The 17,371-nt window shown below is 38.2% G+C and overlaps 1 protein-coding gene across 1 annotated transcript in view; it reads right to left on the reverse strand.

Annotated features, from left to right (window-relative positions):
• Positions 1 to 17,371, reverse strand: part of SMC1A (structural maintenance of chromosomes 1A) — a 77,951-nt gene that overhangs the window by 14,145 nt on the left and 46,435 nt on the right. The window contains exons 16-19 of the mRNA XM_006875246.1: positions 15,701 to 15,842; positions 13,858 to 14,003; positions 13,617 to 13,770; positions 12,562 to 12,672 (exon numbers count right to left, since the gene is read on the reverse strand). Of these exons, the coding sequence (XP_006875308.1) occupies positions 12,562 to 12,672; positions 13,617 to 13,770; positions 13,858 to 14,003; positions 15,701 to 15,842 (553 nt within the window). The remainder of the gene's footprint in view (positions 1 to 12,561; positions 12,673 to 13,616; positions 13,771 to 13,857; positions 14,004 to 15,700; positions 15,843 to 17,371) is intronic.

Raw genomic sequence — 17,371 nt, forward strand, 5'->3', positions numbered from 1 at the left:
TGGAAATGTAAAGGCAGACGTTTTGTAGCAAAAGGAAGGGAGTGATTGACTTTGCAATCTAGGATCGGAGGTTCCTGGAACCATCAAGGGAGAAGAGAGGAGTGTGGGACCCTACCCAGAAAAACAGTGACGCCAGAGATGGAGGCAGAGATGATGACGTGGAAAGATGGAGCAGCTGGGGACTCTAGACCCAGAGAAGGAGAGGAGCTGTGTGCTGACGACCGAGAGGCAGGCTTGCAGGGTATACACTTTGGTTGGTTGGTGATGCATGGAGGGGACTGTAATCATGGCAATGAAATGATTATACAATAGGATGAATGTAAAGCTAATGTTCTCCCATGTAAACGATCACATAATTCACGATAAAACATTAAAAGAAAAAAAGAAATTAATCAACATATTGCATTAGGCAAATTTGCTGCACAAGACCTCTTTAAAGTGTTCAAAAGTAAAGATGTCAGTTTGAGGACTAAGGTCCACCTGCCCCAAACCATGGTTTTTTTAATATTACTTGATATGCATGTGAAAGTTAGACAGTGAATAAGGAAGACTGTAAAATAATTGATTCATTTGAGTTATGGTGTTGGAGGAGAGTATTAAAAGTACCATGGAGTGTCACGAGAACAAACCAATCTGAGTTGGAAATAACAGCCAGAATACTCCTTGGAAGCCAGGATGGCTAGACATTATGGCTAAACATTGTCTCTTATACTTCAGACATATTATCAGGAGGGACCAGTCATTGAAGAAGGGTAACATGTTTAATAAAGTGGAGAGATGGAGAAAAAGAGGAAGACCCCCAACAAGATCAATTGGCACAGTGGTAGCAGCAATAGCCAACGATTATGAGGCTGGCACAGGCTTGGACAGTATTTTGTTCTATTGTGCATAGGGTCACTATGAGTCGGTACCAACTCCATGACACCTAACAACACTGTATCTAGTCATGTCCCAGGGCTCTTATTTCTCTAGGATATACTTAGTAGTGGGATTGATAGATCATGTAGTATTTCTATTTCCAACTCTAGAATAAAGTGCTATACGATTTCCCAGTCCTCCCAGCAGTATGAGTGTTCCAATATCTCCACACCTTCATCAACATTTTTTGTTTTCTGTCTTACTTAACTTCTTTAATGGCTAATGATCATGACCATCAGTCTGTATGTGTTTGTTGGAAGCCTGAATGTCTTCTTTGATAAATATCTATTCATTTCTTCTGTTTATTTTTAAATTGAATTGTCTTTTGTTGCGGTTCCAGGATATACGTGAAATATGAAAGGTACAAAAAGTATGTTATCTTTTATCTAAGAAAGGAGTGGCAGGAATACGAACATATTTGTATTTTCATAAAGTAACATAAAAGGATAACCCAAACCCTACTTCAAACGATTGTCTAGAGAGGAAGGGAGGTAACAAGAAAGGTAAAAGGAACAGGAATGAAAACCACACTTGTCTTCATGTACCTTGTTATATGCTTTTGGTTTTAGAACCATATGAAAATGTTATAATTATATAAAAGAAAATTAAATCAAAATGTGATCACTGGGTAAAAAATTATTAGGGAACAAGATATTCACAAGATGCCAAAAAATCACCACAACAATTACTTGGTAAAAATGTACATTTAGAGTTGAGAGAGCTGTCTTAGTTAAGGGAACAAATTTAGTATCACTAATGCTAGGACACTTTAACATTATGTGCCACCTGGTGTGATACAATAGGAAGTACAAGCACCACCAATGATATAATGAAGTGTTCTTACCCTAAAATGCTTAACTTGATTCTATCAAGCCTCTGTTGTTGTTGTTAAGTGCCATCGAGTCGGGTCCGACCCATAGCGACCCTGTACAGGGTTTCCGAGGGTGTAAATCTTTATGGGAGTAGAAAGCCTCATCTTTCTCCCGCGGAGCGGCTGGTAGTTTCGAACCGCTGACCTTAAGGTTCGCAGCCCGATTCGTAACCACTACGCTATCAAGCCTCTAGACTAGACCAAACTTCCCATTTATAGGACATACAAGGATTGGAAGAACAAGTTAAATAATCCTGTAAGGAAACCAACATACCCATAATGTGAGACATTCTACAAGACAACATACAAGTATCCTTCAGAAGGTCAATGTCATGAAAACAAAAGTGAGGAGACTGTTGTTTTACATTTAAAGAAACAACAAATAGAACTAAATACCAAAAGCAATACATGAATCTTGAATCAATCATGGTTTAAAAAAAAGAAAAACAACAAACACTTGAAGGGTATAGGAAATTTTAAATCTGGATTAGACAATTTTCTTAGCTTTAATATGGAATTGTGGTTATAAAGAAAAATTCCTTGTTCTTAGCATGTTAAAGTATTTAGGGTTCAAATACCATGAGGTCTTCAACTTCCCTCATATGGCTCAATATATATATGGAGCTCTGGTAGCGTAGTGGTTACGAGTCGGGCTGCCAACTGCAGGGTCAGCAGTTCGAAACTACCAGCTGTGGAAAGTCGCTTGAACTTCAAGGTTGGTGGTTCAAGCTCACCAGCTGCTCCTTGGAAACCCTATACGGGTTCGCTATGAGTCAGAAGCGACTCGATGGCACGTAACAACAACTATATATATATATATGTAAAAGATTAGGTAGAGTAAAACTAAGGGAAGATGATGAGAGACAAAGCAAATGTGGTAAAGTACTCATTAGTGAATCTAAGGTAAAAGTATACGTGTGCATTCACTGTATTATTGTTTCAACTTTGCTGTAGATTAGAAAATTTTCAATATTTCGGGGAAAAGAAACATAAATCAAAAAGACAAAAAGAGAACCCCGAACAATAGAAGATGGTGAACTATGCAGATGCACTACAAAGACCCTCTGCAACAAAGATACGAAAAACAAAGTAAAACAGACACAGATGAATATTCTGGCACCCTGAACTTCAGAAGAAAGTTTAGAAAGATGGATGGAGTGCTTTCTGGGAGGAGAGGCTGAGCAGGGACTGTGAGAGAGGGAGACTGGTAAATGGCTGACCAGATGTAGTTCATTGTTTTGTGAACAGCTTTGACAGAGGAGCAAGACCTAGCAGAGTAGATTAGTGGAACTGACCGAAAAGGTAGGATTTCTTCTTTTTCCCCACACTCCCCTAGTGACCAGAAGTGAAGCCAGCTCCCATCGTCATCTACTCTCAGCACAAACCCTACTCTCTGGAAGTTCTGAGCCACATGATTGGGATCCATGCTAGCATGAGGTGGGGGCCGGCTGTGCTGCTTTTAATGCCTGAATTCAAGTGAGCTTGGTTCCAAACCTACAACATCCACAGAGCCACCAGACCATCATTTAACCAGTCAACCTGCCCCCAGCTTCCCTTTGATCCTAACACACACTGAAACTAACTCCATCAAGGGCACCCATGAGCTACTTCCAACTGAGTAACTTTAACAGAGATGAACTCCTCTAGGACCAGGAACTATGTATGCTGTCACATCCTTTCCAAAACCAACCTCATGAGCTCCTTGAATTGCAGGAACCCTCCACAGATTTCTCCCCTCCAGGCCAACAACTACATTGTTCAGTTTTATAAATACAACAACCTCACAACAGACAATTTTAGCTCACATGACGAAACAAGAGAGAATGGCTCAAATGACCAAGATGCAGAGCCAGAAGACGTTTCTGAGGAAGAAAAGGTGAGAGAACTAACTTCTCCTTTAAAGGAGAACACAATAAAAACTTTAGAAAAATTCAGGAAAACACTACAAGAACAGACAGACAAAATAAATGCAAATTATGAAACAATACAAAACCTGCAATTAGAAATCCAAAAGATTAATACTAAGATCTCAGAAATGGACAATGCATTGAAAGGGTAAAGGAGTAGATGTGAAGCAATGGAAACCTGAATTAGTAAGCTTGAAAAGAAATCTCTCAATACTAGTATGCTAGAAGTAAAATCAGAAACATAGAATGAAAAAATCCAAAGAAAGCCTAAGAGTTCTGTGGGACACCATGAAGAGGAACAACTTACAGGTTACAGAGAAAACTATCAGAGTTGTTGGAAGAAAACTTGCCTAACATTATGAAAAGACAAGAAGATAAGCATGTAAGAAGCTGAAAGAACCCCAAACAGAATAGATCCCAAAAGAAAATCACAAAAATGTATCAAAATCAAATTTTTCAAAATCAAAGACAAAAAAAGAATCCTGAGAGCAGCTCGGGAAAAATTAAAAGTTACCTAACAAAGGATAACTAACAAGACTAAGCTTGGATTTCTCAGCAGGAACTATGCTGGCAAGAAGGCAACAGAGTGACATATACAAAACTCTCAAAGAAAAAGACTGCCAACCAAGAATCATATACCCAGCAAAGCTGTTCCTCAAATATAATGGTGAAATTAGGACATTTCCTGATAAACTGAGTAAAAAGGAATTTGTAATGACAGGAACAACTTTACAAAAAAAATGCTAAAGGGTATTCTTTGGACTGAGAACCAACTACAGCAAACAACCTGAGATTATAATACACGACAACACCATCCAGAACAATTCAGATATAGAAATATTTAAAGTAAAACAAACCTACAAGACTGAAAATAGGGACTCAAAGATAACAATGTATAATGAAGTCAACTACAGAACAAAAAGAGGGAACAGTGCAAATACAGAACTTCCAAATGGCAAGGAAGTCAAGTAGATTTCAAGATAAAACAGACTGTTTTAAAGGGAAAAAAATTAATAAATTACAGGGTAACCTTAAAGAAAAAGAATAGACCTGCACATCAAAATAAAAAGAGAAATTCCTGAAAATTAGGGGTGAAAAATGAAAAAGAAAAAAAAAAGCCGCCTAACTCTATGACAAGTTTTAAATACTGAGAATTATTTCAAATTATTTTACAGCATAGATATTTAATGAAAAAACAGCTTAATGTCAAAAAGAATCTGAAATGGAATCAAACTGACAAAATCAACTCCACAAATTAGATAGGAACCTTAGGGGGGGGGCAGTGAGTTTCTGTTAATGGAGGAAAAATCAGAAAACAAGGGTGAGAATGGCTGTACAACTTGAAGTATATAATCAATGCCACTAATCTGTACATGCAGAAAGTGTTGAATTCACATGTTTCACTGCATATACTCTCAACAATACATAAAATTTAGAAGGAAAAAAGGAACCTCATAGAAATTCTAAACAATATTCAATAATCAAATTGCTAGGAATAATGTTCTTAAAGACATAATTTATAGTAAAATATATAAAACATTTGCCATTCCAATATTTTTTTCTGTGTACAATTCAGTGACATTATATTCATTATGTTATACAACCATCACCACCCACGATGCCCATATATTTTCATCACTCTTAATAGAAATTTGGTGCCTTTTAAGCAACAACTCCCTCTTTCTTCCTCTAGGTAACCACTCTGGTGTCTATGCATTTGCCTATTTCATATAAGTGGAATCATTCAGTATTTGTCCTTTTGTGTCTGATTTTCATTCAGCATTATGTCTTCAATGGACTCTTAGTGCGGTGCTATACATTATACAGGGTCGCTGTGAGTCAGAACTAACTCGAAGTCACTTTAACAACAAATGTCTTCAAGTTTCATCCATGTTGTTGTTATTGTGTTGTTGAGTCAGCTCCAACTCATAACAACCCTGTAATAGGGTTTCCAAGGAGCAGCTAGTGGGTTTGAACTGCCAATCCAGTCCATTTATTTTTATGGCTGAATAATATTCCATTTGTATATATATACCTTGTTTTATTTATTCATTTATCTATTGATGGGCACTTTGATTGTTGCAATCATTTGGTTATTAGGAATAATGCTGCAATTAACAACTGCTGTACAAGTATCTCTCTCTCTGAATCCTTGCTTTCAAGTCTTTGGGGTATATTCCTAATAGGGGAATTGCTAGATTCCCAGAGCAGTTCAAATGGTTAACCTACTCAGCTGCTAAATGAAAGGTTTGTATATACACAGAAGTGCCTCAGAAGAAATCCTGGCAAGCTACTTCACAAAAATCAGCCACTGAAAATCCTACGAAGCACTCTGAAGCCACCAGAAAAACCTATTGTGATGTATATGGAGTTAACAGGATCAGAATCAACTTAATGGCAACTGGTTATAGTAGTAATAATCTTATTATGATCTCAAACTATTATATGTTAGGGTAAAATAATGTAAATATGTTATTAATGTTGCTAGGAACCTTCGAAGACTAAGCAGGTGCACTGCTGTGATGGAAAAAGATTCCCAAATACAAGTTTCTTTGCCCTTTTTTTCACCAACGCAGCTTTCAATTTCTTAAAACTTCTTCCTAAATAAGCCTCCCTGATCATCCTGTGTCCTTTGAGAAAATCTATCACAATTACCCTTTTGGAATAAAAAAAAAGTCACCATAACCTTCTGAGCGGACCTCTCTGCTTGAAAATAAATGGCCCAGCAGATCCCTTCAGAAGCCACTATTTGATTGGACTTTGAGCTCTGGATCATATTGGCAAATCCAAGACTCATCCTTAGCTATGATTTGTTCCATAAAACTGTCTTTGTTAGTTTTGATTGTGCTTAAAAGACTGATGGAAAGATCAGCTCTTTAAGCTCTTTGCACATGCTTTTGGCACCCATTAAACTGCAACCTTGCCGATTCCAAGATGTTCACTTAAAATCGAAAATGGCAAAAACCATGTGAGATCCCAGTTTCAGTAGTTATAGCATCAGTGGTAATTCCATAATCTTCTTCCACCAGTTTCTGGACTTTAGCCACAGTTTCTCCATTTGCCGAGGTTGACAATCTTCCCTCTCTTGGTTCATTTTTTCCCCCCTTGTCTTACTTTATTTTATCTCACACATAGACCATTGCTACAATGACATTACCAGGCTGTTGATTTCTGCTATCCAATGCCCACACTTTATTTCCAGATTTTCTTCCTAAAATATTAGGACGCTATTTTAATTTTGGCAAGTTCTTTATGTCTTCGAAGTATCCCCACTATCTAGGTTCTGTTACTGTAGTTATTTTCTAGATGTGGCTCAAACACTCTCAAGTGTAAAACTTTTCTTGTGATTAACTCTTCAGTTCTGATTTCCTGTTTTACTTTAGCGAAAGAAAACTCTTGGAGAAAGACACTCTTAATGGTTGTTTGTGATTTACTATTACTTTTAAGTTTTTATTGTGAATTGAATGATAATTTACATGGGAGAACATCAGCTTTACACTCATCAAATCGCATTTCAGTCCATTGCAATGATTACAATTCCCTCCATGCATCATCATTCTTGGTTCATTTTTGAGGTCTTCCCAAGCTTCCTTAAAACACCTGCTCCAATTAAAGATTTGTTTTACATGGGGCAGCAGTCCCACAAACTTGCTGCAAAGCTTCAATGATTTGGGAAGATGTCCACGAGTTTTGTTAAAACTTTACTATTAGCCCTGACCTCAAAATCATTTCTTCCATGTCACAAAAACGATTTTTATTTTGAAGGCACAGTAATGAGACTAAGATAAGTGTATTACTGAGAGCACTTGTCTGCAGTCATCCACTGATTGCAGAGACATATTTAAATGGGTTTTGTCCAGAATAAAACTGTGTGTATATGAACTGGAACCATAGTGAAGCATGGTGAAAAGAAAAAAAAGGTGTAATCAGGATTACACATGAGCCACTTATTGACTGAAGTCTTATGACTAAAAACCCTGAGGAATATTGAAGCCTGCACCCACCCTTCCTTGCTTGAGACACTGTGAAGATGTGTAGGACATTCTCAGGGTATACTGCTGATCAGCCACATCCTGGGGCAAGCCATTATGAACAGATCACCCATAAAAATTCCATACTGGTAAGATGTTTCAGAGGCTGGAATGGTTTATCTAGTGGCCTAGGCATAACTTTAAGGGACAACCTTCCACTGTGGGCAGAGAACACTAGTCCCTGGGAAGGACTCAAACCACAGACCTGAAGAACTACGTATATGCTACATCCCAGAATACATTTTATCTGCCATTACTAGAGGCTTTTGTGGTGGAATCCACCTTGAAGAAATGCTTTGCTCACACTCAATTAGCACAGCCCCTCCTAAATGGACCACTTCTCGGAAATCTCCACCTACTGCTATGAATAAACACAATGTTTTTGCCCACCTAAAATCTTTTAAATCCCAGCAAAGCCTCTGTTCAGATATACGGAGGTTAACATTGCTCAGAGCCTTCCCTCATCTTCTCTGGCCAGATCTTTTCCTCTAAATAAATCTGTAAAGCATTTGCTAGTGTGAAACTCTGTCTAACCTGATTAATTCTTGGTCAGCAAAAACAAGGACCTTCCATTGCAGGGTTGGGCCACCCCCTGCACCCAAAAAACACTAGTAGCAACACTTTTTTAACTTACCTTCATAGTTTTCTAACTAACAAACAAAAAAGAAATGATAGAATTAGAAGATTACCATTTTGCAATACTTGATGAATTACTGAATCTAGGCAATTACCACTGTGGCTTCTAAACACATAACAAGAGTCACAACTAAACATTATGTACATTATGATGGTGTTATGGAAGTAACACTATCACCTATGAAGTATATTTGACCAAAACAAACAAAATCTGAACTTTATCAACTCTCTAGATCTAGGCTATCCAATATAATAGCCACTGGTTACATGTGGTTAAGCATGTGAAATTCGGTTACGGTGACTAAGAAATTAAACTTTTAATTTTAGTTAACTAATTTAAAATTTAAAATGATACTCAATTCAATTACTGGAAAAATTTTAGGTATATTCCGAACTACCTGAGTATGTGAATCTCCCTTTTTAATAGTTAAGTTCTAAAAAACTTAAACACAGATTAAGTATTTCTGGTGAGATTTTAGCAATCAAATCTAGATGTGATAAAAAGTATAAAATACATGCTAGATTTTGAATAGTCTGTATGAATAGTGTCAAATGTCTCATCAAGGAAGCCTTTCTAAACTTACCCATAATGACATTAATCCTGGCTGAAGCTATTGGCCTAGTTTCAGATCTCTTTTCCCAACTTAATACAATCAGCACATTTTGAGTATCTCCTGTTTAGCAGTTCCCTGGCTTAACACATAATAAAGGTAAACAGAAAAATTGTTTACTTGTTAAAATGATACTCTTTTGGATATATTATGTTAAGAAAAGTACAGTATGAAATTTGACTTCTCACTTTTTAAATATGTGGCTACTATGAACCCCTAAACGGAGTTCTGGTAGCGTAGTGGTTACAAATTGGACTGCTAACCTCAAGGTCAGCAGTTTGAAACTACCAGCTGTTCCGCGGGAGAAAGATGAGGCTTTCTGCTCCTGTAAAGATTTACAGCCTCGGAAACCCTGTGCAGGGTCACTATGAGTCGGAGCCAACTCCATGGTACTTAGCAACAACAACAACAACATGAACCCCTAAAACTACTGCCCTGAGAACATTTTTAAACCTTAAACCAAAAATATCCCCCGAAACCGTCTCAAAATCAAACATACTGTTAAGTGCCATCAAGTCGGTTCTGATTCATAGCAACCCTGTATAACCCTGTACCCTGAGGAGTGGCTGGTGGGTTTGAACAGTCAAATTTGCAGTTAGCATTAGAGTGCTTATCCTACAGCGCCACACAAGGACCAAATTATTAGTATAGCTTAACTAGTAAAAAATGTCTACCTGAAGCACTATGTTCTTTTAGGAATTATCTATATGGTCCCTGTCTAGAGGAGAGAAAGGTGAATAAAACTGAAGATGCTTAGAAACAATTAATGTAATGGACCAAATGAACATCAGCTGCCACAATCCTAAAAAGAACTAGATGATGGCCAGGCTACCACAAAAAAGGATATTAGAAGGCCCTAGACAGAGTAGGAGAAAATGTGGAACAAAACTCAAACCATAAAAAGACTAGGCTTATTGGTCAGGTTAACTGATGGAACCCTTGGTCACTTTCAGGTCTGGAACTGAACTTACTCACCCCCATGGCTCAATTTTCAACTAAGCAATGGATAGGTATATACAGGGGACAACACTAGTAAGGTATGCACACCATTCTAGATCAAAAGGGCACCATTTACCTAAGGATAAAATTCAAAAGGGTTGGGTAAAGAGGAAGAATGGAAATGGAAAACACAGTAAGTAAGTGGGAAACTGATATTATATTGAAGAAGGAATAAAGTATATGATTTGTTGAATGTGAAATTGATTAACTGCTCTGTAAACTGTCACTCAATACACAATATAAAGTTTAAAAATAAAATGAAATATTCACATAACTGAAAACACAAAAGATTTGGCTAACTTCTGAAGATTCCTTTTTATGTGTGTGTATATTAATTCCTTTTGTCAGACAATTTCATTTAGTTATAATTTACATACAATGTTACATATATTTAATGTGTTGGGTTTTTTTTTAAAGAACTATCTATATAGGATCAAACTGATATAAAGAAGTTTAGTGGGCAGTGAGTTTATGTTAATGGGAAAGAACTCAGAAAAGGAGGGTGAAAATGGTTGCACAATTCAATGAATGTTTATATGTATTAATTGTAAGTAACACCTGTGAGAGGAGCATGTGCAATAAAACTCAGCTTTGGGAAGCACTAAAGTGCAAAAGACCTGGTTACTTCCATAAATAAATGGGCAGGGGATAAAAAAAAGGAGAAAAATGTGGCATCAGGATTGGAGGAAGACTCATTAACAACCCGCGATATGCAGATGATACAACTTGCTTGCTGAAAGTAAAGAGGACTTAAAACATTTACTGATGAAGATCAAAGAGCACAGCCTTCGATATGGATTACATCTCAATGTCAAGAAAACAAAAATCCTCACCACTGGACAATAAACAAATTCTTATCAACGGAGAAAAGATTGAAGTTGTCAAAGACTTCATTCTTCTTGGATCAACTATTCAACACTCACGGAAGCAGCAGTCAAGATATCAGATGACGAATTGCATTAGGCAAATCTACTGCACAAGACCTTTTTAAAGTGTTGAAGAGCACAGATGTCAGTTTGAGGACTAAGGTGCACCTGACCCAAGCCATGGTATTTTCAATAATCTCCTATGCATGCAAAAGCTGAACAATGAATAAGGAAGACCATAGAAGAATTGATGCCTTTGAATTGTGGTGTTGGAGGAGAATATTGAAAGTGCCATGGGCTGCCAAAAGAACCAATAGATCCATTCTGGAAGAAGTGCAGCCAGAGTGCTCCTTGGAGGCCAGGATGGCCAAACTTCATCTCTCATACTTCGGACATATTGTCAGGAGGGACCAATCACTGGAGAAGGATATCGTGTTTGGTAAGGTGGAGGATCAGAGAAAAAGAGGAAGACCCCCAATGAGATGTATTGGCCAAGTGGCAGCATCGATGGACTCAAGCGTGGCAACAGTAGTGAAGTTGGCCCAGGATCGGGCAGTGTTTTGTTCTGGTGTACATAAGGTTGCTGAGTCGGTACCAACTCAGTGACACCTAATAACAACTGAGGAAAAAGATGAGGCTTTCTGCTCCTGTAAAGATTTATGGTCTCAGAAACCCTATACAGGGTTGCTATGAGTTGGAACTGACTCGGCGGCACACAACCATCACCACCATTATTGTTATGTTATTTTAGATGTGATTTTGAGGTTATGTTTTTTGTTTTGTTATAGTCTAGATACTGAAACAATTATGGATGAAACAATTGCTGGAATTTGCTTTAAAATAGTCCAAGGCATGCAGGGGACTATTAGAAACAAAACTGATCATATGTTGCTAATTGTTAAAGCTGGGTGATGGGTAACTGGGGGCCATTATATCATTCTCTCTACTTCTATGTGTTTGGTGTTTCCATAATAAAAATGCTTTACAAAAAAAATTAACTCCCCAGGGATGTAATGGTAAAGTACAGATTATAAAGCACTGACAACAATTTAAGAAGGACCTGCAGTACAGCCTATGTGAAGGATGAATGTGGCAAAAAAAAAAAAAAAATAGAGAAAATGTGGAAACAGAAAAAAACACTTCAGTAGATATTTAGGAGATAGAATTACTAGGCTTAGCAAGTAATTAAATTTGTGATGTGAAAGGAGTCAAGGATGGTGCTCAGATTTCTGCTTCAAGCATGTGTGTGGCACTGAGGCGGGGCAGATTTGGGAAGAAGACAGGTTGGAGGTACCTATGGAACATAGCATAGTACAGATGGCAGCTGAAGTCAGAAGAGTGGCAGATACCCAGGATGAGAGAATACTACATAAGAAGGAAAGGGTACTTAGGACAGAGCCCTGGGCAATGCTTGCAGCATATCTATTCACAGTACAGGAGCCTGTTCTCTCTGTGTGCATGTGTATCCAGATTTAGACACGGACATACATGGAAGAGGAAAAGGGGAAAAGACCCAGCAACTGATAGTAGAGGCAAAATATGTGCACATGCCTTCGTGTGAGTAATGAGGGAGGCCCTAAATCATAACTCAATCCTCCCTTCTTGCCAACTCTCCCCTCTTTTCAGTCTTTGTCTCTGTAAGGCCCAGAGGGGCTGACCTTCAATCTGGAAAGGAGCTGGGAAGATGTTTCCTCATCCCACCCTGCCACAGCTGATCCTTACCTTCAGATCCTCACACAGGTCACCATAGTCAATCTCAATGAGTGCCTCTCGTGCATAGATATTGGAAGTTCTCTGGGAACCACTCACCGAATCCTCCCCCTGGGAGCTACCCTGCAATGGTGAGAAGGAGATTCTAATAAGAGTAGACTGCCATGAACATGCCCCTTTGTTGGAGGAGGGACACTGGGGATTTTTTTGCAGCCTTCAATGTCTTTGAGAAAACACCTTGCTAAAAAGTAGTATGGCAGATGAACAGCAGCTTTGAAGGCACAAACACCAGAGTTCAAAATTGGGTTTTGCCACTAACAGTATGATTTGGTGCAAGCTCTCTGATCCCAATTCTTCACCTACAATGTGGGGACAATGCCCATCTGGCAGAACTCTAGTTAGGATTACAGGTAATTATGTCATGTGCTACTGTGACGCCTGGCATTTCTGGTATTCTAAGTATTTTATAGAATTGCTATCTAGGAGTGGGGAGGGAAAAAGACCTGGGAGATAAAATATATGCACACCTCTGTTAACCTTCCCCAGCCTGTAACTATCATTCTTCACATCCAATGAATATAATGCCTTGGCTCTCCTATTAGCTAGTGTCCCTCTTTCCCATAGCTAAGCTTCCTTACCTCTACGTTGCTGATGTGCCCTACTTTCTTCTGGCCAACTTCCCTCATTGCGGCTATCATCTCTCTCAGGTTCCCCAAGCTTCCTGGCTTCTCAATTTCCACTCTGCCATCAATTATTATTATTACCCATCACCCAGTAGTGTTAACATAACTCAAGTCCCTAAAGGTAATGAATGACTTTATCCTTTCTCTCACCACCTGCCATCATACAGCACTCCCTACTCCCAATTCAACTTCTCTCTCACACCAAGCCTATGATCTTTCACCCCATCTGCCTTTATAATTCAGCTTCCTTCATTTCCCTGTATCCCTATGTCACTCACCATCACTTATAAGCATTCTCTCTCTTACCTGCTCACTCTGGCCATCATTTCCATCTCTAGTTAACATTATTCACAGCCCACTCCCACCACCAGTAATAGTTCTCACCTCTTCCTGACTAATATCATCCATGGTACCCTTAGACAGTGGCAACTTGATGTCCTGCATCTTGCAGGCCTGTAGCAGATTGTGACGGTCACTGCGCTTCTGTTCAAGTTTGGTCTCAATGGCTGTCACCTCCTTCTGTAAGTGGGTCATTTCCCTAAGAAGGTCCAGGGAGCTAAGTAAGACCCAAATCCAAGGTTGCATGTTGTACCTACTCCCCCATCGCAAATCTGAATTCACTTACTTGTTGGCGCCTCCTAGTTTTTTACGAATCTCCTCCATCTCATGATTCTTGTCATTCACCTCTGACTTCTTGGCCAAGTGCTGGTTCTTCAGGTCTTGTAGCTGGGCCATAGTCTCATCTATGATCTTCATGTGTCTTTGTTCTTCCTGGTTCCAGCAAAAGGACAAGAGATGAAGACTTTCCCCAATTCACCTTGGAATCTTCTCACCTGCTCCCACCCTTTTCACTAGGCAATTTGTTGGAGCCTTTTCAATGAGTTCTGCTTCCACAAACCCCCAATCACCCTTCAAGACTCTTTATCTTTTTCAAAATTATACCAATTACACAAGATGCCTGCTGTAGAAAAAAAAAAATCACTCGTAATCCCACCAGTCAGCGATAACCAACTAACATTTTAGCATATTTCCTCCCAGTATTATTTATAGACAACTTTACATAGTTTCTCTTCTTATTATTTATAGAGTTTTACATAATTGAGACTATATTATAATGAGACTCTATATTCTGACTTAGTTATTTTTAAATACAAAAACTGCCTGTCATGAGAAATATAACATTTATGTTTTTAAAGAGAGTCCTTGTGTGGTGCTGCAGGTTAATGCAGTAGACTAGAAGGTCAGTTTCACCCATAAGGTCAGCAGTTCAAGCTCACCAGCTACTCCTTGTAAACCCTAAACAGGGTCACTATGAGTTGGAACCAATCAATGGCACTTAACAGCAACTTTTTTTTAAAAAAAAGCACACATAATACTGTATATTTTCTATGAGAACATATATGAGAGAGCATAAAAAGTTCATGGAAAAAAATCCAGTATCGTTTTAATTCCATTTTTCCATGAACCTTTTGAAGTTCCCTCATTTATGAATGTAAAAGTATCTTTGTCTGTTTGCCTATTTAAAAGTCAAGTGGTATGTTCAACCAGTTTAGGAAGGGATGCTGAAAGGAACAAAGGTTTCACAGTAATTTAAAGAGAAAAGGTGTTACTTCATATAGTAACAGTGGTATGAGCTCAGTGTAACTGTAACAGTCAGCAGCAGTGTGCACTATGCAAAAGTGATTTGGCTGCAGCAAAACATCTGTTGCAATGATTTCATGTGGTTAATCTGAATTTTATTAATTTTGCTAGTATTTAATTTGCAATTTTGTCTTGGTTTTTTGGTTAAGTGTTTGAAATACATATGTATGCATGTGTAAGAAACATTCAATTGTTTCTGAGCTAACACTGGGGATCTTAGGAAAATCTTCTTTTAAAAGGAGCCCATGTACTACTAAAGTTTGAAGACTAGCAAACTATGCAAATACTTTTATGAATGTAGCATAACTTATCAAATTCCTAATTCCCAAGGGATACAGGTAATTTCCCATTTGGAATTAAATGCTTGAAATAAGCGTCAATCTATGTATATACAAAGCTTTGCCAGTATTTTGGATCATCTCCTCAGGCATAATTAAGTTAAAGGGTATAAATGCATTCTGAATACTTTGATAGACAATGCCATACTGCATAAGAATACTGGTCTCATGTACTATGGCCAGTATTAAGCATTATCCTTTTTATCATTTAAATTACTATATGAAACAAATTAACCTGAGCATTGCCTTAATTTACATTTCTTTGATTACTTATAAGGATAAATTATTTGTATCCCTTTATGGGACATTTGGATCTTTTTCTTGAACTGTTGATGCCACGTATTCATTTTTCCTCCTAATTTGTGTCTTGGTGTTTTCCTTATTCTTATTGATTTAAATTCCTAAATTATTGATATTAGCCTTCGGTCTATTATATTCATTATATCTCTTCAATATTTCCTCCTGTCTTTTCATTTAATTCTTCCTTACCTTCTTGAGCTTTTCTATCTCATTTTCATCCTTTTTCACTGTCTGTTCCCACATGTGCACTTTATCTTGGTCCTCCTTCAGCTGGTTCTTCTCAAAATCCAACTGGATGCCCAAGCGAGTCTTCTGATTCTCAAACTCCAAACTGCAGAGAGAAAAGGGAACTAGGTTCAAGTCTCAAGGACACTGCATACTATCAGGCAACACTCAGTAAACCCACCCATATTTGCTCTTGTGGTGTACTTTTTAAGTGGTTTCCAACTCCAAGTGGCTCTATATGACAGATAAGAGTTTCCCAGTAGAGTTTCCTAGGCTATATTCTTTATGGGAACAGATTGACAGGTATTTTGTCAAACCTATAATACTTTATTTAGCAATCAGGTGCTTAACCATTGTCTACCAAAAGTAACAAGAGTTACTACCGAATGTCAAGTGCCACTCAGGTCATCCACTCACGCTGTTGTTAAGTGCCAAAATTCAGTTCTGACTGTATAGGGTTTCTGAGGATCAGAACCATTGACCTTGCAGTCAGCAACACTACAGCACCACACCAAGATTCCATGGTACCATACAACTCTCCCTTCCCTGAAGTTAGGAATTTAAGTTCCTCAGCCTGTTGTTAAGTGACATCGAGTTGGTTCCGACTCATAGAGACCCTGCATAGTTTTCAAGGAGCTGCTGGTGAGCTTGTTCCTCAGCCTAGTCCTCTGGATACAGCTCAAGTCCACGAAGATTGGGCTTCTTGTTGTTAAGTACCATCAAGTTGGTTTTGACCCATTAACAACTCTGTATAGGGTTTCCGAGGAGCACCTGGTAAGCTTGAACCCCTGACCTTGCGATTCAAAGCAACTTCGCAGTCCAGCGCATTAAATCACAGCACCACCCTATTCATTGCCCCTGAACCTCTGGAGGACTCCAGGGCTCCTCCAAATTTCTAGAAAGAGGTACAAAAAGAATTGACCAGCTATGATCATTCCTATTTATTTGGAGCTTCTAGTCACCTGATATACACTACCTCTAAGCCTCACAACAGTTCCACAAGGAAGTATTAGACTAATTTTAAAGTGAATAAATTTAGGGCAAGCAGTAAGAGGCCTTGTCCAAGGTTATAAGCTAGTAAATGACACATGTGAAATTGAAACCCAGGTCTAACATCAGGACTTGGCCTCTTTTTCTTGTACTATTACTGCAATAACATGCAGTAGTGAAAAGGATTGATATCCCAGTTCTGCCACTTATTATTATAATATCGAGCAAGTAAAAATTATACTCTCCATGTCTCAGTTTCCTCATCTGTAAAATGGATGCATTAAAAAAAAAAAAAGCCTCAGAGCTATTAGGGTTTTTTCCTTTTCTTAAAGTTAGTTAATATGTATAAATTCCTTAGAACAGTGTCCGGCATACATTTTAGTTATCAACATCATACACTGGCTGTATTCAGGTCATCTTCAACAACCATCCCCCATCTACCCCAAGATTCCTGAACCTGTTAAGGAATTGGTAGGCTTGGGTAGTACAAAATCATAGATAAAGTACTGGGTTCCTCAATTTGATTTAAAATTCTATAGAAGAATCCTGACTAAAAAGGAAAAATACAGAACTAAATTCTCATAGATGTCCGACTTTCTGGTGCCATGGAGGCCAGATGAATCCCAGAAACTATTGCCCTGAGAA

The sequence above is a fragment of the Chrysochloris asiatica genome, unplaced genomic scaffold (assembly GCF_000296735.1).
Source record: "Chrysochloris asiatica unplaced genomic scaffold, ChrAsi1.0 scaffold00315, whole genome shotgun sequence".
Lineage (NCBI taxonomy): Eukaryota > Metazoa > Chordata > Mammalia > Afrosoricida > Chrysochloridae > Chrysochloris > Chrysochloris asiatica.